This window comes from Kryptolebias marmoratus, linkage group LG12 (genome assembly GCF_001649575.2).
Source record: "Kryptolebias marmoratus isolate JLee-2015 linkage group LG12, ASM164957v2, whole genome shotgun sequence".
Classification (NCBI taxonomy): domain Eukaryota; kingdom Metazoa; phylum Chordata; class Actinopteri; order Cyprinodontiformes; family Rivulidae; genus Kryptolebias; species Kryptolebias marmoratus.
Genome location: NC_051441.1, coordinates 4,954,128 through 4,976,867, shown reverse-complemented (window position 1 = coordinate 4,976,867; position 22,740 = coordinate 4,954,128). Strand labels below are relative to the sequence as shown.

At 42.1% G+C, this 22,740-nt stretch overlaps 2 protein-coding genes across 3 annotated transcripts in view; both read right to left on the bottom strand.

The window, feature by feature from the left end:
* The window catches only part of LOC108243767 (SH3 and cysteine-rich domain-containing protein 2), a 30,486-nt gene extending 29,225 nt beyond the window's left edge, over positions 1 to 1,261 (bottom strand). Inside the window, exon 1 of the mRNA XM_017429433.3 lies at positions 715 to 1,261. Coding sequence (XP_017284922.1) covers positions 715 to 801 — 87 coding nt within the window. The 5' untranslated portion in view covers positions 802 to 1,261. The remainder of the gene's footprint in view (positions 1 to 714) is intronic.
* A 6,905-nt stretch (positions 1,262 to 8,166) lies between these two features.
* fbxl20 (F-box and leucine-rich repeat protein 20) lies at positions 8,167 to 22,380 on the bottom strand. Of its 2 annotated transcripts, XM_017429501.3 has the most exons (16): positions 21,986 to 22,380; positions 21,706 to 21,886; positions 17,169 to 17,230; positions 15,580 to 15,634; positions 15,415 to 15,489; positions 15,243 to 15,337; positions 15,064 to 15,132; positions 14,881 to 14,976; positions 14,553 to 14,679; positions 13,983 to 14,057; positions 12,218 to 12,348; positions 12,019 to 12,079; positions 11,876 to 11,920; positions 11,723 to 11,779; positions 11,398 to 11,610; positions 8,167 to 10,412 (listed from the first exon to the last, which is right to left on the bottom strand). In XM_017429501.3, exons 2-16 carry the CDS (start codon positions 21,745 to 21,747, stop codon positions 10,305 to 10,307), a joined length of 1,311 nt encoding a protein of 436 aa, XP_017284990.1. In that variant the 5' UTR covers positions 21,748 to 21,886; positions 21,986 to 22,380; the 3' UTR covers positions 8,167 to 10,304. The 2 variants fall into 2 exon arrangements, with proteins under 2 accessions (XP_017284990.1, XP_024864656.1); XM_025008888.2 differs by having other exon boundaries at positions 21,706 to 22,380.
* Between the last annotated feature and the right edge of the window lie 360 nt (positions 22,381 to 22,740).

Genomic DNA, 22,740 nt, shown 5'->3' with positions numbered 1-22,740 from the left:
TATTCCTTTAAGATGACCAGTTAGCTGTTGTTAAATTAGGAGCAGTATGGGATGAATATGAGTGCAGAGAAACTCTGGATTTAGTTTTAATTTATGCGTATTTTTTATGTAAATCAGTCAGTGAACAAATCTGACACAGTGAGTCATTCTCCTGCTTGTAAGGCTTCCTGTGCACATCATTTGTTAACTAAACCAAACTAAACTAAAAAAAAACAGCTAGGTTTTTTATTTTTTTCAATTTTGCACGACTGTTGAATGAGTGAATATTCCATGTGGACAAAATATTATGCTATATAATCTTAAATCTATCATTATTGGTGTATTTATTGATAAAATGGGCATTCTAAATCATGTCTGAACATCTGTGGGCTGTTTGTGTGTGTGTGTGGGAAGGGGTGTGAGACGCACAAGTGTGTCGGTGTGACATCAGACCCTACGTGTGAGGTTACACCTAGTGACGCAGTCATCAGGCTACAACTGCATTTGTGAACTGAATATCGGTCCCTCAGACCGGTGGACAAATACAAACAGCCCGCTGCAGGAGCGTGAAAACCAGTCAAATAAAGAAACTTTATTTAGTCATTTTTCCCTCCGTTTCTGAGTTTAACTACTTCACAAACTTCACATGAATAAATGTCTAAATCACCTTAGGCATCTGCATTATAATCCAGCTGGCTGACATTAGGGGTGATGGTGCAGAAGAGTTCTACTTGCCTTGGATGAAATCGGCTGGATGGGGATGTTGCTCGGGGAGCGCTGGAGCTGCGAGTCGCTCTCCATATCATTGTTCTCTATCATCATTGGTACCGAGCTGGAAAGGGCTAACAGCAATAAAAGAAGAAAGAAAGAAAAAAAACTTTTAAGTCCTCAAACTGGGTCCAACCGGGAGAAAATCTCCGGCTTCAGCCATAAAAAAGGCGCGTCAGAGTGACTGGTCCGCGTGAGGGGGGATCGGCGCGCGCTGCTGCTGCTGCTGCCGCTGTGAGGTGGATCTCCACCCACCAATTAGACTAAATTAAAGATTTAGTCAACTCATAAGCAAGGTGCTCAGTCTGTGCGGAGGACATGCGCCTCCCTTCGCTGCCTGCTGTGTGTCCTCTGGCGCGCACCGGAGAGCTCCAATGTGGCACAACCCCGTCCTCCAGTCAGGTGCAAACAAAAAGACTGAAACCAGCAGAACGTCGCTGATGATCTGAAATATTAAAAGCAAACCCCTGCATCGGGTTCAGGAGGTCCAGCTGAGCACAGCTTCAAGGCGAACTCTGCTCTTCCCAACTGCACGGACTTGAATTTAAGCGCAACCCGAGACACGCCTTTCCGTGCGTCTGAGGCGCACGATTGGGGGAGCTTTTTCTTTTTTCTGAGCCAACTCAATCAGCATTCATGCCGAATGAATTATGATCCACAACACTGGGCGGGGAGCTTCTCTTAAACCTAAATTTGCAAACAAAGCAGTTTTTTCTTCAGTCATTTTATTAAACTCAGGCATTGAACGTCTAAGTTTGACTTCCAAAAATCTGGAAAAAAAACAAAATAAAATAAATAAATTACAAACTGAGCTCAGACTCTTTATTTTCACCCTGTCAGTAACATCCTACCTTTATTTTCTACCCATCTATGGAAGGACAGCCTCAATGGCTGCAGAGTTAAAGCTTCATTCAGTTTATTGAGTTTATGTTTTATCTCCTAACTGCCTTAATTAGATTGATGAAAAAAGGCTCAGAATGAAAAGTAATTAAAGACCTAGCACTCCTTAAAAACGTATATATCAAATGGCACCTTTCATGCCGGAGTTTTAGACTCAGATCATCTTATTAAGAGAAATAGCAGAGTTGATCAAACCTTGAAAATAATGTTTGAAGTAATGTCACGCTCAGAGTATGTCGTGAATGACTCTCAGCTATTACCACACCAAATTTTAGCTCAGTATCTGTAAAACTGACTGAGTTTGAGCCATTTTTGTGTTGGTTTATCTTGAATTAAATCGACTCCAAACGTTAATCAGTTATAGACACGAATCCACTGATTACTTTCTGCGAGTGGTTCATGAGATATTTTGCTAACAGACATATACAAACACCTGCAGATGTGGACAAAATCATCACTCACCTTCCACCTTTCGGCGGCAGGTGATACTAAACGCAGCTAAAGATTCACCATGAACCTGATGAAGGTAAAACCAGGAACAGTGAAGCCATCGTTGGTATTTTCTACACTCCAACAGCGTTCACTTTGAAATTTGATTAATTTTTTTCCCCCCTCTGTGCAGCTTAGTTTAACCAAAGCTTGACATCAAAGTTGGCTTGTAGCTGTCAGAAAGTCTTTGGGCGTGGGTTGTGTTAAAGAAAACACACAGGGAAAAAAAGACAAAGAGGGAGCCTTGGTTATCACATTAATTATAACTTCAGTCAGAGACGGGGCACAGCGTGTAGCAGAGTGACTGCTGAAAGGAAATATCTCCAGGGAGGAGGAAATAAAAGAGAAAAAAAGCCTGAAGTTTTTTAAAGCAGGGCCTTTGCTGTTAAAAATACTCATCCTGGTGTTGAGCTGAGGTTTGTGTTCCATCTATTCGTGTGCAAAAGTCAGAAAAACGCAGAATAGACTGAAGGGAAACGTCCTTTCATCCTCCGAGTGACACTCCAGGAGCCAGGAACACTTCATCTAAAAGCAGCAGAGAGGAGATCTCTCCGGGGTGTAGAGATGCTGGAGGATGAGAGGAACAAAATGAGCCTGATGTGGTGGGAGACGGATCCCAGCCGTGACAGCGGTCGTCATGGTGCAGCCACAGGAGCAGGGCTGCCGCTCGCTCCACTCGGATAAACTGATGCTGATCTCTGTTTCCACCTCAGACATCAGAGGAGAAACACAAAGGCTCGACTCTGCGGGATGTTTGCGCACCAAGAGAGCCCCAAAACTCACATTTTAAACCTGCAGATCTTGCTTCTGCTGCTTACTATAAATAAAAAATCAGCTGCCTTCATAAATACTTTACATTAAAATATAATTAAGCCTGTCAGTCGGAGGTTAAAAGAACTGAGATCTCTGGATATATTTTAGAAACTTGTGTTTTGTCACCTTTAAAGTGATTATTGATCTCCACAAAAAGGAAGAAAATATGTCTGTTAACACAGTATGTGGTGATAATCATTATTTTAAAGAAGTTTAGGCCTTTAATTTATTTAGAAACAGCCTTTTTAAGCCTATGGACCAAATGTAATCATCCTAAACATCAGTGCTACTTAAGTCTTCAATTAATCCACAATGAAATGATTATCAAACAATTTAATAGTTTGTATTTTTCTCGTAAAAACGCCCAAATTTATTTTATTTCAGCCTTTCTTCCACACAAGGCGAGTGCGGGGTCACAGTCACAGTTGGTTTTAAAACTAGTTAAATAGAAACACACAAGATCATTAAGCCTACAAGCAGCACGGCTTATTTCTGAAGTCCCAGATACGAATCAAAACTCCATCACAGACCAAAAACAAAACAACGAAAACATGCTTAACGTGATTAGAAAGGCTGCAACCTTCCGTGGACCAGAGCTAAATCAGATACACCGAGACGACGTGGAGAACTCTGTGGCCCGGCAAATCAAATCTTAAAATTACGTTTGGAAATCGTACAATACATCCTCTTTCCTAAAGAGAAGAGGAACTATCCGTCTCGTTTCCACTAAAACAGCATCACACAATAACGGTGAATTAAAAGGCCTAGAATTCCTTAAAGAAATGCATGTCGCCCTGGTTATCCTGCATTACTTAACACCACTTACAGCAGGGGTGTCAAACCCACAAGGGGGCCAAAATTAAAAATTTGGTCCGAGCCAAGGGCCAATCACAACCAATATTTATTAAAAATTACATAAATTAACCTTGTTTTAGATGTATTATGTCAAATCATTCATATAGAAATATCAACTACCTTTTCCCAGTTACAGATTATACAGAATTTAGAGCAAACATACTTTAATGAACACAGACAAACAGATCAACCTTCAAAAAGCACATCATTAGCAGTCATTTCTTACGCCTCACTCAGCTTTTTTTTAAAAACCCATCAACAAAAACCTGATCATACAGAAATTAAAACTATATATTTTTGGCTTTTAAGTCACTGTCAAGAGAAAAATTAACTAATTAGGCTCAGTTTTTTTAAGCAAAATAAGAAGAGAGACTCAATCTGTCCCAGACTGGAGGGCCGGACCAAATGAAATCTAAACGTTATCTTGGGGGCCGGATGAAATGTTACAGAGGGCCGGAACTGGCCCGCGGGCCTTGGGTTTGACACGTGTGACTTACAGGATATGTTATGAATGACTCTCAGCTACCTCCACACCTAATTTTAGCTCATTATCTGTAAAATTGACTGAGTTATGGCCAGTTTAGTGTTTGGTAACGTCATTTAACTGTGGCGATCATATTGAGAGGGTTAATCTGTTTTCGATGTGGTTCATGAGATGTTTTGCAGACAAACAAGAGCAAACACAATATCACCTTTCACCTTCGGCTGCGGGCGATAATTAGTGCACACAGCGTGAGCAATGACTATTAATCCTGGTCTCACCAAAGGGAAGGTCTTTTATGTGAGCAGCACTTTGCATAAAGCAACAGCTCAGATTTTTTTAGTCAGCCTGCAGTTCAAACCTGCCACTCACTGAAAGTATCCCAACTGATTAGAAAACAAAAAGTAAAATAAAATAAACGAGGGACCGAACTGCTAAGCAGCTGAAATCCTGCATCAAGCAAACGTGGAGCAAATGATTTTCTTTCAAACCTGAAACTAATGATGGTGTCCTCGGTTCCGCTGTCAAAAAAACATGATGCAACACGGTGGAAAAATCTTTACTGCTTTCCCCCCCTTTTAAGAAGAAAATGATTTATTCTGCGTCTGGTATTTTCACCTAAACTTATGGCTTACAAATACCTTTAAAAACGCCATGTTTCTTTCATTTAAACACATTTTATGTGGAAACTGGAGAGTTGTTGAGGCAGGTTTGGAAAAGTTGAACTTGTCTTTACGTTTATCTTCTACACAACCATTGAAGAATAACGGTTGATTTCGAAGGCACATGTTGAGATGTAGCCCACCTCTAATATTTGCATCCTAATGAAGAGTGTTTTTATTTTTTGAATCCCGGTCCTGAGGCGGTCAGAACTGCCCCCCTGAAGGCTCGACTCTCTCGGGTCTGAATCACGGTGAGGTCAGTTTCTGTTTGGAGTTAGTTCTCCTTGTGCTCGTGTGTGTTTTCAACAAGGAGCTCCGGCTTCCAACAGTATAAAAACATGAATGTTGCTTTAATTGGAGAATCTAAATTTATAGTTGAGAGCAAATAATGTCTGAGTTGGCCAAAGACAACCACCACCAGCATCTAGTTCATTTCAGTAAATCTTAAACTACATTAAGCTGATTCAGAATTCTGATAATGTAAATTTTTTTAGACATTTGACCAGAACAGAGTCATACAGTGATGGGGAAATGCCTTAAACAAAAACTAACAAAAAGCTGTAAGAAGAATAGTTGCAGCCAGATATTGCTCCTCAAACACACTCTATTAACTCTGTCATCACCAGTGTGAGCACCTCTGTAACAGCAGGAGTTTGGGCTGTTTGCTGCTAACCAAGGCGGAAAGACATCAGCAGTGACCTTAAAGACGTAACTGTTGCTGGTCATCAATTGGTAAAAAGTTAAAGGTCATTTCAAAACAATTTGGAGTCCGTCATTCTACAAATGTTTCTCAAGAGGGGTAAACATTTGAGACAGCTGCCAACCTTCTCAGGAGAGCCTGTTCCAGCGAGCTCACCCTGAGGTCAGACTGTGCAATGCTCAAAAAATTACAAAAAAATAAAATAAAATAAGTCAAGCTTCATCTCAGACTCCAGACGCAGGTTAAAGTTCAAAGTTCATCACAGAACAATTAGAAAAAGATGAACAAGTGCTGCTTGAAGAGCTGCAGGAAAGAGCCTCTCCTCTCTTAAAATAAATAAACAAACACGGCACCACGGCCTTCGGAAAGTTTCATCTGAATGAACTCCAGGACCTCTAGAACAGATGAAACTAAAATATAGATGTCAGGTAAAAAAACAAACAGCATGTCAGCACAAACTCAAGCACAGTGGTGGAGGGTTGATGATCTGGGCTCCTCGCAGTAACTGAGCTGACCACAAACTCCTTTGTGCACCAAAGTGTCCTAAAGTCAAATGTGTCCACCAGCTGAAGCTTGGACCGAACCGAGTCATGATACAACAGCACAACGAGCCGAAACAATTCAAAAATAAAAATCAAGGTGTTGCATTGTTGTCCAGTCGTCCAGAACTTTGACACGACTGAAACGCTAAGATGGGACATTCAGGAGAGCTGTGCACAAACAAATGTCTGCAAACCGCAATAAACTAAAGAAAAGTGGGTCAAAATTCCTCCACAACCATGAGAGACTGATAGACATACAGCAAATGACTAAATAATGTTCCGTTTAGACAAAATCCTCATTTAGCTCAAAGTTTGTCTGGTTATATTTAGACCAACAGGTTATATCAACAGTTTAGGACCTTGAGGCTGAGTCTAAGAAAACAAAAACAAAAAATTATTTAAACATTTACACATTTTAGTTGGAAAAATACCCCACTGAGCAGCTGTTGTAGATATTTAGTCTAAATGTAGTCTCTATTTAGACCTTATTAAAACTACTTTTAATTTTAATAGCTCAAGACCATATAACAGTCTAAGACTCTTTATAAATATTTATTTATCACACGTTATTTTGTTTGTTTAATTAATAGTAGCACGGTAGAATCTGTTGGTGGTGATATTTTACAACGATCAGATTGTTTTTATTACCTTAAACTCTAAAACTGAAAGAGGGGGGACTCTCTTTTTCCACATTAATGCATGTAATCAATACTTGAATTATTCCTTGACAATAAATCCTAATATTGGCACATTTGTTTTTAAAGGATATCAATATTTACTTCTGTTGCTTAAAAAAAGGTAGATGCATTTTTTTTTGTAAGAAAGTAAAACTATTTGCATAGACATGAACACCTCAAGCTTCATTTAAAACCAACATTAGTTATCTGAAAAGCTGCACTTTGCACAGTTTTGCCCTTAAAGCAGAACTGCTCCTGAGCCGAGGCAGGAGCTGCAGCCAAATGACTCTTTGCTGCCATCTACTGCTGCACCGTTAGACCAGCGTCAACCAGAAGAAATCACAAAATATATAGACATGTCTTAATAATATAAGCATATATTTATTCATACATATTCATTTATATTGGTTAATTGTAAAAAAAAAAAAAAAATGAAAGAAAATAAAGGAAAAGATTTACAGTAATTGTATGAACTACAGTCACTTTCAAAACGGTTTAAAATTTCTCAGGTGCCAATCTACCACCACCACAGACTCAACTAGATTCATCTTCAGCCCTCGATGCAAATCCTCAGCCTTCCTCCAGTGTTTGGGACGAAACGGAAAACCAGAACAAAACGGATCCACTTCCATGTAAGCCGGAGAGAAGCCTGACATAAAGAACCACAGGAGTTTGATACTGTTAGGGGGCCACTGTTTTAACCACGCGGAGCCTGTAGTGTATTTTGTACCATGAAACGAGAACTGCCAGGTGAAACTTTCAGCAGCGTTTGCTGGCTTCACTGGTGAATCTGCCGGATAAGCAGGCATTACATCCCGGCTCGCAGTTTAAAAGCCAATAACCTCTTCATTTTCTTTGAACAAACCATCTTAACCTTGAAGCACAGCGACGAAAATCCCGTTCGTCCGTCATTTTTCTAACCCCCCGTTGAAGCCCCCTTCAACCAAAACAGAGAAGCAGGAGCGGCTCAAACTAGATTAATCTAAATTTCTCGTAGCTGTCAAAATTCCCACTGAATAAAAATCGTTTGGTGTTTTTGCTTCGTGCTTCCCACACATCTTAAAAAAGGCACTCATTGCAAAATATGAAATCAGACATAGGGTGATCCTGAACGATATCAAATGGTGCCGTTTCAAAATGTTTACTTCAGTAGTTTTGGACTCAATGTAAACAAAACATTTGTCTGAATCCACCAACTATAGTTTGTGTAGTTAAACAGAGGAACTGGACAAATGTAGAATCTCAGAAAAAATGGAAAAATAAGAGTGAATCTGCAGCTAAAGGTAAAGTATTTGAAGTATTGTGTGGATTAAGTTTGTTACATTAGGACTTTTTTTTTTTCCCTCCGGTCTTCATGACTTTGCAATAAGTACCTTTAAATCAGAACGAGGGCATTTCTGTTTGAAGCATTTGGGCTGACAAGATGAGGAGAAGCATTAGGAAACGCAGGGCCTAAAAAGAAATAAACCAAGGATCAGAAGGGGCAAAAAACGTGTCTGACGAAGCAGCACGTGCTGCGTGTGGAGCCTTTTCCTGGATGGAAACATTCAATAACATTCACATAAAGTCAACCTCACATTTAACATTTAGTTCAATTGCACGGGTGCCAACAGTTCCCCTGGGAAAAGGGCCACACTCGGGACATTTAGTAACAATAAACTCTGAATAAAAACAAACTCCATCAGGTCAAAACTAGGACTGGAGACGGGACTCAAAAACTCAACTTGGAGACACTGAACTCGGACAGAATCCAAACCACAGCAAAACGGAGAAAGAAAACCAGGAGGAAACAAGAAAAAAAAAAAAAAAAAACAGTAAATGACACAGAATAAAGCAGGTGCGAGTGCAGGACAAAAGAAAAGACTTCAATACTTGAATGAGGAGGATGAAGAGCTGAAGTCTTTAAACCCCTCGTGTTCATCAGCAGGCTCAACATTCAGTCTGAACCCCCTGCAGCGTCCCTGGTCCCCGACAGGAGGAGGAGGGGGTGGAAAGCCGGGGTCACTCCATCCCCCGCAAGGCCTCATGGGAGTCGAGGAGCTGCAGACGCCACTCCCCGACGTCACCGATGCGTGCGGCTCCTCTTCATCAGATCCATCGTCCACGCAGAAACGAGAGCAACTTCATGAAATCAAACTAACTGAAAGGAGACGTACTTGATTGTTTTCAGTTGGCTTATTCGTTCCATTGTCCTGGCCTGACAGCATGAAGTCATGTAGTGATGTCAGATTTTTATTTAAATTCTTCTATTTAAAAAAAAAAACAACATGTTTTCTGTGTACACGAGCTGTCACAAGCCAGCATCAGTTCGTCTCCAGACTGAGAGCTGGCTCGTTTTAGCTCTCCGAAAAGCTCCGGCGCATATTCTCAAGCAAATCTGTACGTAAACAAGCATGCTCGAGCTTCGTCAGGAGCTCCCCTCGGACCGGTGGCGTTGCGTCGATGTGGTGTTCAGCTGGCTTCAAATCTTCCACAGTTCTCACGTATTTACAATTGATTCTTTAAAAAACTAGAGGAGTTACATGCAACATTTGGCATCTTCTTGAGTCCCAACTTGTGAGTCTTAATTGGTGTCCACTTTTAGAAAAATATTTGTCTTTTTTTTTCCCTCTCTCCCTCTCTCTCTCTCTTCGGTATCCTAAGCTTCTGATTGTAACAGAGAGAAGAGGTGAGAATACAACGGCGTGCTGTTAGTCGTCAGTTACGAGATGGTCGTCTTTGTAAAGTGTCTCATTGTTTTATTGTAAGTGCAAATAGCTGCAAGTATGTTTTTTTTTTAAAGAAAAAGGCTTTCTGCTGCTCTGTGTGTTTGTTTGGGGTGTTGGCAGTTAAGTGGCTACGTCGCTGCCCCGTTTTTTTTTTTTTTTTTCCTTTTTTTTTTAACCGAAGAGTCGAGCAAACACTGGCCTGACTCAGGTGTACTTCCTGTCTAGAGGTAGCTCTTAAGTGACCTTCAACACCAAAAGAACTATAGGGTTCAACGAGATTTTCGTTCAAATAAACAAAACAAAAAGAAAAAAAAATGGTTTGTGATTTAACGAGCTTGACTTGAACTTCTATACTTCATTTAAGGGAAAGTAAAATCCCGTAACAGTGACGAACGCCACAGATTTTCTTTTCCTTTTTTTTTTTTTAGCAGAACCCTCTTCGTAATACTGATGTGTCCCACTGAAGACGAGCCAGGAATGTGTCGACATTCGTGTGTCTGCATAACCACTCGTTAGGAAAAGTTACCAACGTTCCTGAAGGGTTGCTTGGTTCTCTTCCACTTCCCAACTCCGCCCCCCACCCCAAAAAAATAAAATAAACTAAAGGGGATGAGACAGACCAGCACGGAGTTTCTAGACAGGAGGCAAGGAAGTGTGGCGTTCAGGGGCCCAGGCGATGAGCTTCAGGATCTGAGAAGCAGGGGAGAAGGGGGGGGTTGTTGTCTTTACATCATAGCAGGACACAGCAGCGGCAAAACCTCTGGCGGCTGCCCCCAACAGAGGGGGGTGGAGTGACGGGAGCGAAGTACGCGTGCACTTTGATGTTCGGCAGATGAGTCTGAGGAGGAAAAGCAAACATAAAAATGTATTATTATAAAAAATACTTTTAAAGCTGCATGAAGTAGCTCAGCATATCTGCAGAATCCCAGGTGTCAGTAAACGCAACAAACTCCAGTTCCCCCCGGTCGTGCCGAGATTGATTTGATCAAAATAAACGGCGGGCATGAGATTAAATGATGACAAATCCAGCCTGATCTGGGTGGTTTTACTCACCGCCGTCAAGGAGGCCGTTGAACAGTTTTTATCCAGCCCTTCGTGTGGGAGGTGCAGTGACTCAAACAAAAAAAATTCAATTTGGAAAATAAAACTGTATGAATCTGTGTCACCCAGTCTATGCATGAAGCTCAGCGCTGTCGGACGGTGAACAGCTGCAGTGCACCACTCTGCTGTGTTATTTACTGCTTCACTTTCAATCAGTTAACCATCGCCCGCCGCCAGAGACAGAGTGATACCGTTTGTGCCTTCCATAAATCCATGAGTGAATTTCAGCGAAGCTCTCAGAAAGTAACCGTTGGCTGCACGTCTACAAACAACTAACCTTTGGTGTCAACCTAATTCAAGACGGCCGCCACAGCTAAACAACCTCAAACAACATAAGACGATCTAAAAATGGCGACACCCAAGTGAATTTTACGGACATCGAGCTAAAATCTGGCGTGGTAGTAGCTGACAGTCCTTCACAACACGTACTTTAAGCGCTAATGGATTAGGCAAAGTATCATGATACTGAACGAGATTAAAAATTACATAATGCACAAGGTTTGAACAAAACGGATAACGCCATCACTTCTCATTATAAAGATGATTTTTTTCTTTTAACAATGTTATACAATGTTTAAGTCATTTTACAAAATTTATTTCCGAGTATCATGAAGCATGTTGGCAACCAAAACGTATGCGACACATTTTACACTACAATATAAGACTTACAGACTGTTCTGTCTAAAAATAAAGGCTCACTATCGTTCTCCAGCACAACCTACCCGTAGTCTCTTGATGCCTGCGCGGGTGATCTGCTGGCAGTCGTAGAGCTCGATGCGATCCAGACTGTGGCAGCTTTTCAGGTGCTCCAGCGAGGCGTCCGTGATGAGGGGGCAATTGTCCAGCTCGATCACCTCCAGACGGTCGTGAGCGCAGGGGCCACTGCCGAGGTGTCTGATGCCATCATCGGTGATCAGCTCGCAGTGAGACAGACTCTGCAGGAACACAGCGGTACCCACGCAGCAGCTCCGTTACTCAAATGTTTGCCAAAGCAAGCCAAGACGCGGTGCGGGAGCAGAAACGTTTAACCAGAAACCAGAGACTCACCAGGACTTGCAAGCGAGGGCAGTGGATGGACAGCTGGATGAGAGTTCCATCTGTGATCTGATGCAAAAAATAAAAATAAGAGGAAAATATTGTCCATACGCATATTTTTTTTATCCTGACTGCAGATTTCATAGAAAAGATTTTGTTGCGTACCTGCACACATTCTTCTAAATCCATCTTCTCAAGCTCGTGGCAATTCTGCAAAGAAGTTGCACAGGAAAGGTCTTTATGACGCACTGATTTTGTTTATATTTTCAGACCAATTTTAATCTCTGCAAACAGCAGAAGACACTCACCCTTGCTAATGAAGTGAAGCCCGCGTCTGTAAGCTGAGAGCAACGAGCCACTTCTAATATTCTGAAAACAGAAACACGACGTGACTGAGCAGAGTCTCACCTTTTCTAGCAGTTTATCTGTTCAGACAAAAACTATTCCCTCGAAATATAAAAATCAGTCCCGCAGGGGTCTGGGATGACAGTGAAGTTGGACGTGTACCTGAGGCGGGGGCAGTTCTGTCCCAGGGCGTGCAAGATGGTGTCTGTAATGTTGGAACAACCCGACACACACAGAGACTGCAGGCGGTGACAACCCCGGCAAATTGTGATGAGGCCCTCGTCTGTGATCTGCTGCTCATAAAATAATAATAAAAAGATAGTTAATTTAAATCTACATTCACAGTTCAAATTAAAAAACTTCTCTCTTGCATTTCTGTTAAAAGTCTCCGTTTTAGATACTCCCATAAAGAAAAACATCAGTCTGGACAATAAAATCCATTAAAAATATGGAACAAAATTACATTACAGATTGGACTATATACATCAATATTAAAAAAAGGAGGGCTATAAGATATTTGAACATCTGAAAAGTGAATTTAATCTCCTCAGAACAGATTTTTATAGATATCTACAACTAAGATTTTTTAATGTCTAACTGGGGAAAACTCATAAATCCTAAACCAGTTAAAGGGCTCCTAATAGACACATAAATGAGGAGTAGAGATAAGAAATTCATTAGCAAGTTGTACAGTGTAAATTCATCAATGACTGAACGCAATTCTTTAAAGGTGAAGAACAGATGGGAGGATATCAGCAGACACCTGGAAGGAGATGAGCTCTGAAGCACAACAAACCACACATCCAAACACATGAAGGCAATTCAAACGGAAAAATAACCATCAGATTCTTCAGGACACCAGAAATAATGGCGACGATGGGTCCAACTGTGGGGCACACAACTCCAACCACGCCCAGATGTTTCAACTCCGCCCTAAACTTTGCCTGTTCTGGAGGGAGATATTTGATGCCCTCAGGGAAAAATACCTCTTGAACATATTACTCACTGCAGCACTAACATGCATTACCATTAAAGGGCTGAAAGACTAGACCCAGAAAAGGCAGAGATTTACCGGAGGTAAACCTTAGCACAACAAAAGACTAAAACAAGAAAACATTATTCTGAGAAACACTGATCCAGAAGAAGCTCTGTGGACCCAAATGTTGATTTAATCGTTAATGATTAATCTTGTTTAACTTCTGCTCTGCTGTCTTAAAGTAAAAAAAAAGATAAAGTAGTTTGACCTAATCTGAGTCCTGATTAAGAACCAAAACAACATGAATGAACAAATAACACACCCAACGTGAGCGTGGTACGAATACTGATGGTGCAACTTCTGATAAGACGGTTTTCAGAACATCTGAGTTTTTTAAGATCGGAAAGTCTGGAAAACAACAAAGGTCCAAAATTCCTTCTTGTTTTAAAGCAAGTCTTCCAGCAGCTACAGCAAAAGATTGTCTGAGATTTGCAGCTGAAGGAGATTCTACAAGTTAATCATGAGTTTGAACACTTTTTTTCCTCCTGCCAGTAGATTGATGGTTTTTCTTCTGTTTTTGTTGGAGTTATTCTGTACCAGGGCAGCCCAACCACAAACCAGAGCCACGAGTGGTTTGTCAAAGAAAATAAACACTTAAATACCTCCAGACAATAAACCAAAGCCATTCATTTACTTGTAGGCGCTAAATGTGGCATTTTCTACATCACAGCACCTGAGGGAGATGTAGCTTTAGCGTCCAAAAAGTTTGATTATTGCTTCCCAACAAATAAAAACATGCTTACACTTCCAGAAAGAAAGACCTCTCTGGGGAAATTACTCCGTCTACAATTCTGAGTCAGGCAACAATCAGATGGTATTAGAAGGATCTTTTAAAAATCCTTGCTTCAGACTCGAGTCCTGGTTTCTTAAAGGCTTGATAAGTTAACTTACTGAGCACGTCTGCAGGTTGAGGGTGACCAGCTCTGGACAGTGAGCTCCGATGTGCTTCAGAGCCTCGTCTTCAAGCTGTGGGAGAGAGCGTCAGTGAGGAGACAGTCTGCTGCTGAAATTAAACTAACTTGTCATCACAATTTCTTCTTAAGGCTCATTCAAAAGAAGGTACGGCACAACGTAGTTCAACAGCAGCACAAATACAATCTTCAAAAGCTCATTTAAACCTTGGACATGTGTGCGTTTGTTTTACATTTGAATGAATGATCCGAGAGACCTTGAATTGTCTTTAAACACAGCATTGTTGACTGCTAATATAATAAAACGGCGGAATACAGAGGCTTTACATTTGCTGTAAACAGTGACTGGCACATCTTTTACCCCAAAACATCCTCTGCTAAACAGGAAACCATTCGCCCTACAACTGCAGCTACTGCTTTCTATTTTGAATAAAAATACAAGGAACTAGTTTCATTCTGAGAAACCAGAAGCACTTCTTGTTTCCAGAGTGATAAAGCTTTTTGACCGAATTAAATGAAACGCGGCTCGCCTGAATCACTTCCACTGTACCTGTGTGCAGCCTTTGAGGAAAAGGCATTTGAGTCCGGGGCAGGAGCGCACCAGGGCCTGGATGCCGTCCTTTGTGACCTGATCGCACCAGGAGATGTTCAGCTGCTCCAGCAGGGGACAACCCTCACTAAGGGGAGGAGGAAAGAGAAGGGTGAGAGGCAAATAACAACCCTACAGTTACAACAAAAGAGGAAAAACCAAAAAACTGAGATTATAAGAAAGGTATTAGGCAAATATTTATTTTCATTTCATCTAAATTGCAGATAGAGTAATCAAGAAAGGACACGAGTTCAGTAAAAGTACATGTCGTGATGCTGATGCAACACACCTGAGAGCTTTAAGTGACAAGTTGGTGATGGAGGTACAGGAAGCGAGGTCCAGGTGCTTCAGCTTAGGACAGAACTTACTGAGACTATTACATGTGCTGCAAAACAGGGAGGACAATGCAAGCTTTTATTAAAAAAGTACTGCTGCAGTTCATTTTCAGCACAGCTACATGAACTAAACATACCTGTCAGTGATCTTGGTGCAGCCATTCAGACTAAGCAGCTCAATATTCCTGCAGTTCTGTGCAAAGGTCCTGAAGAAAACGACAAATATTATTATTATTATTAACGCGAGAGCAGTCAAGTCTAACATGTCTGAACTAAAACTACAAGTTTAAATCATTTGGTTTCTCGCCGAAGTCACCTTAAAGCGCTGTCACCAACACCGAGGCAACCTCTCAAGCTCAGCTTCCTAAGGAACCCTCCACATCGCTTCGAAATGTTCTCCACCACTCGGCCCTGCAACGAAAACAGTCAACTACTCCTGCTGCGATTTCTTGGGGTGCGACGTGAAAAACAAGCAAGGATTCGCTCACCTCGATGTCCCTCTGAAAATCGAAGAGGTCGATTCGCTGCCAGTTGCTGCCGTCCAAGGCCAGGACATTCCAGGACTGAAGCACAAGGGAGAAACACGCCTTTAGAAGCAAGCTTATATCAACTTTGTGCACACGAGGACATGCAGACGGCGAACACAGACTCACCCGTGAGACCTGGGCACAGCGACAGAGTGTCACCACATCCAGGAAGGAGAAGATTCTGGAAGACAGACAGGGATGGTTTAGAGACCCTGATCCCCGCTGCCACAGCTCAGCCCTGTGTCTGCCTCCACTCACAGCACTGGGGTGTGACTCAATCAGCTAATATTATCTTTGATCGTCAGCAGGGTTCATATTTAAAGAAAGCTTGGTTTCCTTAAAGGCAGTACTCCACTATGATGCATCAAAATATCTGGACTCTTTTCTGCATGTTCTCAGTCTCCTTACGCGAGTTGCATGGAGTCACATCTGTGTTGCAAAAAATAAAAATTCACAGGACAAATGTTGTCCTTAAGCAGCTGCTGCTCGAGCATCTGGAACGCGTCTCGATGGGCATCGAAGTGTTTGTGAGAAATAAAACCTCCCGTAATCGCGTCTCTTCAGCTTCGAGGGAGGTCTCCTTTCCTGAACTCTCCTTCTGACACCTGCGTTAACGTTTGACAGGTGTACCGCCCCGGTCTAACTGCTGCCGCCGCCCCTGGGATGGGTCACACTGGTACAACCTGAGTGACTGACGCCACACAGGGCTTGCCTCCACACCTCGCTGGGTAAGAGGAACAAAATGATAAAAGTAGGGGCATTTTTCTGCAGCCAATTGAGCAACAACAGGTCTGTGATGCCATAGATGCCCAGGTGCACCCGCACCAAACGAATTATTAACCTACATTTTGTTTACAGTCTCCAACTTCTGCAAAATCGCACAGCCACAAACTCAGTGCAGCTGCTTTAAGTGAACGCTGCAGGATGAGGCGGGTCAGATGTGAGCAGAGACGAGCATATAATAGTGTGCACAGCTCGGAATACAGATTTGCAAAAAAGGTGGTGCTTTCCCAAATTTGGCCAAGCAAAACGTGGTTGCACGGCCTGCTGGTTGCTTCATCCAAACACTCAGAATTCAGTGAGAGGCAACTGAAGATTTTCCCGATTTTCCCAGTTTTTAAATCTCCAGCAGTCGCAGCCAAGTGAGATCCTGAGAGTTTAAAACTGAATACGTGATCCGACAATGATGCAGGGGTCAGAGGAAGTGGACAGCGAGTCAAAGCGTCACAAATTACATCGCAGCACATGGTCCAGTAGAGGCAGCACAGGCGGAGTGTCTCTGGCCGAGGCTTGAGTTACGGCGTTCATTTTCTATTTTCTATTTTTTATTCCCTTTCCCTTTGCCTGAAATCCATTTAAATGTTTTATAGCCACAGGGATCTGTATCTGTTTTTAATTACTTTTAGTATTTGGGGAGCAGAGCACCTTGGGTAACAAAGGGAAATGGGCGTCCTGGTGAACATACTTGATACGATCATGTGATGCATTCTGTGTAAATGTGAGTGTGTGGAGGTGTGTGTGTGTGTGTGGGGGGGGTGTTGGCGTCCAAGGGTTACAGAAGGAAGACAGTGGTGCAGAGCTTCTGGTGTTTTTGTGTATGACTTGTGTATTTATAGTGAAATTGTGGAGCATAAAAATAGGCAATGTGCCCTTAAAAAAAAAAAAAAAAAAACCCTGCAGAGACACTGACTGAAGGGTTCGGAAATGTCACTCACCGTAGCAACAGCTCCTTTGGCAGCTTCTTATTGATGACCGCCTCGTCACTATTTGTGAACATCTGAAATGAAGCAGAGGAAAATATCAGTCCTGGCAGCCTGTCTCAAACACAGACAGGGAGAAACGACGGTAATCTCATTAGCTGAGATGGATTCAACAATTCTCTGAAATCACAAAGAGAGACAGAAGATGAAGCAACAAAAGTCAGCTCCACTGGACTTTGTCCCGCAACTACCGAGCCGAGATGGCCTCGGTTATCTTTCACATACGCAGATTTTCTAACATCTTCTGCTGTTTATGCTAATGAGTTTGCACCATTGTCCACATCAGCAAAGACTGAAAGTCTCCAGCGCAGTCAGCTGCATTGCATCTGCTGTGACTCTGCTTTCTGCAAGCAGCTAATGGAGTTCCACACAAATTACTACTAGCTGTGCAAACACAAACACAAGTCTATAATCCACAGGAAAACAAAGATCTTAGTGCACAAAAGACGATAAATTAACATTTATTACAGATGCAGATGCGCAGACGCCCACTTACTCAAGACTGAAGGGTACCCAGAGTTTGTGGGAAGTCGTCAGTCTCTGCTAAATTGTGAAATGCAAGATAATAATGTTTGGGAGCATCCACAGATGAAGCAACATCTGGCTCGATCCATTTTCCCACCATAGACTTGGAAAAATAAATCTGAACCAGGGGAGGGGTAATTGAGGGCTTTGTTGTGCAAATAAAAAAGGCAACAATATTTACAGCAAGCGAAAAAAAAAAAAAAAAAAAAAAGGTGACAAGGCATTTTTAAATCCTTGTTCGTTAAACACATCAGCCATCCACGATTCCAAAATAAATCATGTGTTTATTCATTGTCTCCAAACAGAACGAAGAACCTACAGCACCATTTTAATTACGGATGTTTAGCCAAAATCACACAATGGCATCAGATTTTGCGGGACTTTAACGAAACCACCCGTCAGCGCAAAAAGCAAACCGACGTGTCTGCCAGCTCGAGATAATTCCTGGACCTTTAAAGAGCCAGTGAGCCTTGGGTCAAAGCCTTTCTATATCTCCTTGATAAACACACACACAGCTGTCTACACAGGGGCTGCCTGCCAGGGGAAGACGGGTGAAATTTTGAGGGAGAAAGGAGGCACAGACAGCCGCTGTTTGGATTTGGGGCAGAACCGACCGCGACCAGAACGCTGCTCTCCGGCCAAATAATCCAGAGCCACTTCCAAGGAGGCAGATGTGCGTGTTTAACAGGCGTACAGTGTCCGCTTTTGTAATCCAACATAAAACGGACCTGATGCTGCATGAATGTAGGCATTATGTTTTTGTCACTGGTCAACTAGAATCAGTGATGCAAGCCTGGCAGAAGGCTTAAAAAATAAAAAATAAATGGTTAAGCTGCGTCCTCCGGCTGAAGATCACAACAAAGCATAATTATAACTTAAAAAACAAACAAACAAACAAAAAATGAAGACAGCACACCCTTGATTACACACCACATCGCACGGTTTGATGGTTGAATTAACAAAATAACAAAAAAGTGGAGACAATGACAATAATGTTTAAGTACAAATTTTATATTCATTTCATTTTCTGTACTGTAAAGAAATGAGTTTTATTTAGTTATTTATTTTAAACCTTATAAGAAGCTTTATATTCTTCCAAATTCTAATTTTTAAACATATTCTTGGTGTACAATACAGGCATGGTTCAATATTAAATTAAATTAGGCTGATGAGAAACCATGAAATACTATGAGATATTGTAATAAAAAGCCTCATACAAAAAAGACTATTTATAGTTTTATATTATAGCTTATAGCTTATCTTTCTTTCCTGTTTATAATCATTTTGTTTTCACCATTGATTTTCTCTGATTCCTGCCTGTAGTGGAGGAAATAAATTAGCTAAAACTAAATAATGTTCAGCTTGTTGTGGTTTTGGATTATTTTGTCATCTATCAGAAACTGCAACGAGTTTAGCACAACTTCCGCTAATGCCTTTCAAAGTAAAACTCAGAAGTCTTGTGTAAATCAATAAAAGGAGGTTGATTTTTTTAAATCTCATATTTAATAGATCTTGGGAAATAAGTAAACAAATATTTGAAAAGCTATAATACCTTACAAACATTAGATCAATCTTTTATGTAAATAACAAATTCTTTCAGGAAATCTTTTTAAATGCAAATTATTTGAAAAAGTTAAATTGTAATTCTTGGTGAAAGGGTCCAAAAAAGATTAAAAAACAAAAACAACTGGACGTTTATTCTGTATATGAAGACGTTTCATTTCTCATCCAAGGGCCTTTATAAAAAAGCAGAGTGTGGAGTTTAAAGCGGAGATGTTGTGGAAGTTAATGGAAAGGCAGAAATCCAGCAGGGTGCAGATCTGGTCCTGTTGTTTAAATCATCGGTTTCCACTGCTTCTGGTGTGGGGATGCGGGTGAAAAGAGAATTGACAATAAAAGACAAGGGTTTCTACTCAATGTTGAACTATGTTAGCAAAATCAGAGGAGTTCTCTATGTGTTTCCAACAAGAGGAGCTAAAATACAAGCAGATCTGCACCCTGCTGGACCTCTGTCTTTCCACCACTTATTTCAAATATAATGTCAGCTTTTTGTTTTTTTTTTACAAACAGAAGCATGGTGGTGCCATGGGCTCTCCAGGGTCTCCCATTTGAGGCCGATCTCTACATGAAGGAAGTGGAACAGAGAGTCCTGAACTCCTCTGAGGGAAAAACAGAGCCACTGGTTCAGATGTGTGGACGATTCCTGGGTCAAAATCCAAGCTAAGGAAGTAGAAGCGTTCACCAAAAACATCAGCTCTGTTGACAACAACATCAGGCTCACCAGAGAGGATGCGAACGACATTTAAGCTTTTGTTTTTGGACTGTTTGGTTCACATGGAAAGAGAGGACAACCTAAACACTGAGGTCTACAGGAAACCAACCAAACACAGATCGGTACCTAATGTCTGACTCTCGCCACCAACTGGCTTTTAATACAGTTTGAATTATGTTTTTATGATGCTTTTACTGAACTTGTTTTTTGCTTACTGTTTACATCTTGTTGTTTGATGGTTGGCGTAAATTGTGAAGCACTTTGGTCGACTACTGTTGTTTTGAAATGTGCTATATAAATAAAATTGACATCGACCAATTGGAACACAAACTTTCTGTCATCCGAACTCCACAGCTTCGGGCTGAACATGTCCCCATGAGGACAAAAGGGAATGTTGAACTTTCTTAGCAAAAAATACTCAATGTGATGAGGTGCGTTTCCACCAAGAGGAGCTAAAATGCAAACTCCACCCTCTGTACCCAGCTGGATGTCTGCCTTTCCGCCACTTATTTTAAGTATAATGGCAGTTTTTACAGACGCCTGCATAGTGAAAGGGTCAGAGTTAAAAAAAATATATATCAGCTTTTAATAATTTGAGCAGTCAGTGTGGTAAAGGAGGCCTTTACAATGAGCGCAGCCCAGGACTTTTATTCTGAAGGGCCTCGTGAAATTAGTTCCGGTTTCCGCCATCATTGCGGCTAGCTTTAGCAGCTTCGCCCGCAGCTGTCGGGGGCCAGAAGGCAACGGGGCCCGAGTCTTCCGAGTCGTCAGCTGTCGGCCCCGTTAAAAATAAATAAAACCCACGCGCACACACACACAAATCCCGTGCTGGCCGGGGATTAAACGACACCGAGCGCGCGGGGCTACAAAAGCCGACGACTCCGGCCGGACGCATCATCCTTTCACAACGGACCCAAAACAGCCGTCTGCGCGTGCGCAGCTTTGACGCGAAGTTTATTTTATACTTCCGATACAAAAAACAGATCCCAGCTTCTGCTTTCGGCTGATCACCCAGCTGTGAATTAAGCTTACAGTGAGGGGGGGTTGAATCGAGACATATTTAGTTATTTCTATGCTTTTATGAAAGGGGTGCTCACAAGCAAAGGCCCCCCCTTTCATTAACACCACAGCGACAACACAAATATTGTTCGACCCAAACAAAAAGGAAAAGGAAGAAACGTACATTAATAGCAATTTAACACATGTTTGCCTTAATAAAAAGACATAAAGCTGAAAAGTTCAGTCGACAAACAGCCCTTGTCGTGTAGCAGCTGTGTAAATGTGTGCTTTGGCGTGCTCTGTGGCCTTGCAGTCTTTGTTTTGACGGCGCAGGGAAAGACGGCGAACCGTTTTTATTTTTTGTTTTGTTTTGTGGTTCGTTTGCTTTTTAAAAGCACGACTGTAATAATAGTAAACGCTCAGTTTGGCTTCACCCGAGACGAGGCGTAATGCCAGACGGTAAATGTCGACGCGTGTCCTCGGTGAGATGACCTGCCAGGCCTCGGCTGCGCGCTGTCCGAACAAAAACAAGCCGTGTTTTCTGACCCAAAGCCCGAGCACCGACTGCGGAAGCAGGGCAGCACGGTTCGGCTGGGAACACACACACACATATATATATATATATATATATATGTGTGTGTGTGTGTGTGTGTTTCAGCTGCTGTCAGTTAATTAAAATAAAAGGGGAAAGCTCACCTCAAACCGGCTCCGGGACACGCCGTTTACTTCCTTCCCCATGTCGGAGCGCTGGTTCCGCCGACTCAATGAATCCGGTGTGGGCGCAGCGAAACGCAAATGCGGCCCCTTCTCTCGATTACCATGTCCCCATTCCCCCCAGCTCGGTCACTTCTGGCGTGCGCTGTCGACGTTTTGCGGCCTGCAACAACAACAAATAAACAAACAAACAAAAAAAGAGCCCCTCGTCTGTGGCAAAACACGGCTTTAGTGGCAGCAGCCAGCCAATAAGCCAGCTCACTTCTTATCTGCTCGGCTCGTCCTCTCCTCCTCCTCCCCCTGTATCCATCCACACAATAGCCCCGACAGGGATGGGATCCTACAACCGAGCTACGCCTACACCACTTAAAAATACCGAATATAATGCTGCTGCTCGTGTGTGGCAATAAGGCGCTTTCGCTTCGTTTGCTGCAGCCTCGGCTTCGCGAGCGAGAGATACCAGCGCGGGGTGTCAACCTTTTAATACGCACACGTAGCACAAAAACACCTGGCCTAACAGGCTTCTGGGGCACACAGGAGACATTGAACGTTGACAAAAGAGTTCAGACTCGCTCATGACAAGGAGACGCTTTCAACTGCACGGGTATATTCACGCTTTTCCCCTTTAAATAATATCTATTTTTATTTCGTTTTATTTTTATGTCAGTGACGTGACAGAAAACCCGTCGACCCACAGCATCTTTGTTTACCTCGTGTGACACATAAACCCATTGAAATGCATCCTTTTATTATATTTGCATACGTTTAAACTTTGTTATTACAGTACGAAACGCCACTTCCGCATTTTTCGTTATGACCACGCCCCCTTATGCCGTCGGATCCAATCAGCGTTCAGGAAGGCGGCTCGTCATATTCGTGCTGGGGAACACATGTTTGACAACAGTTCAATGTCGACTGCAGGGACAGAGATGTGGGACAGCTTTTTACTGGATTTTACATGTTGTGAAATAAAAGTAGAGCTAAATAAGGAGCAAAAGTCACTAAGTCAGCAGAAAA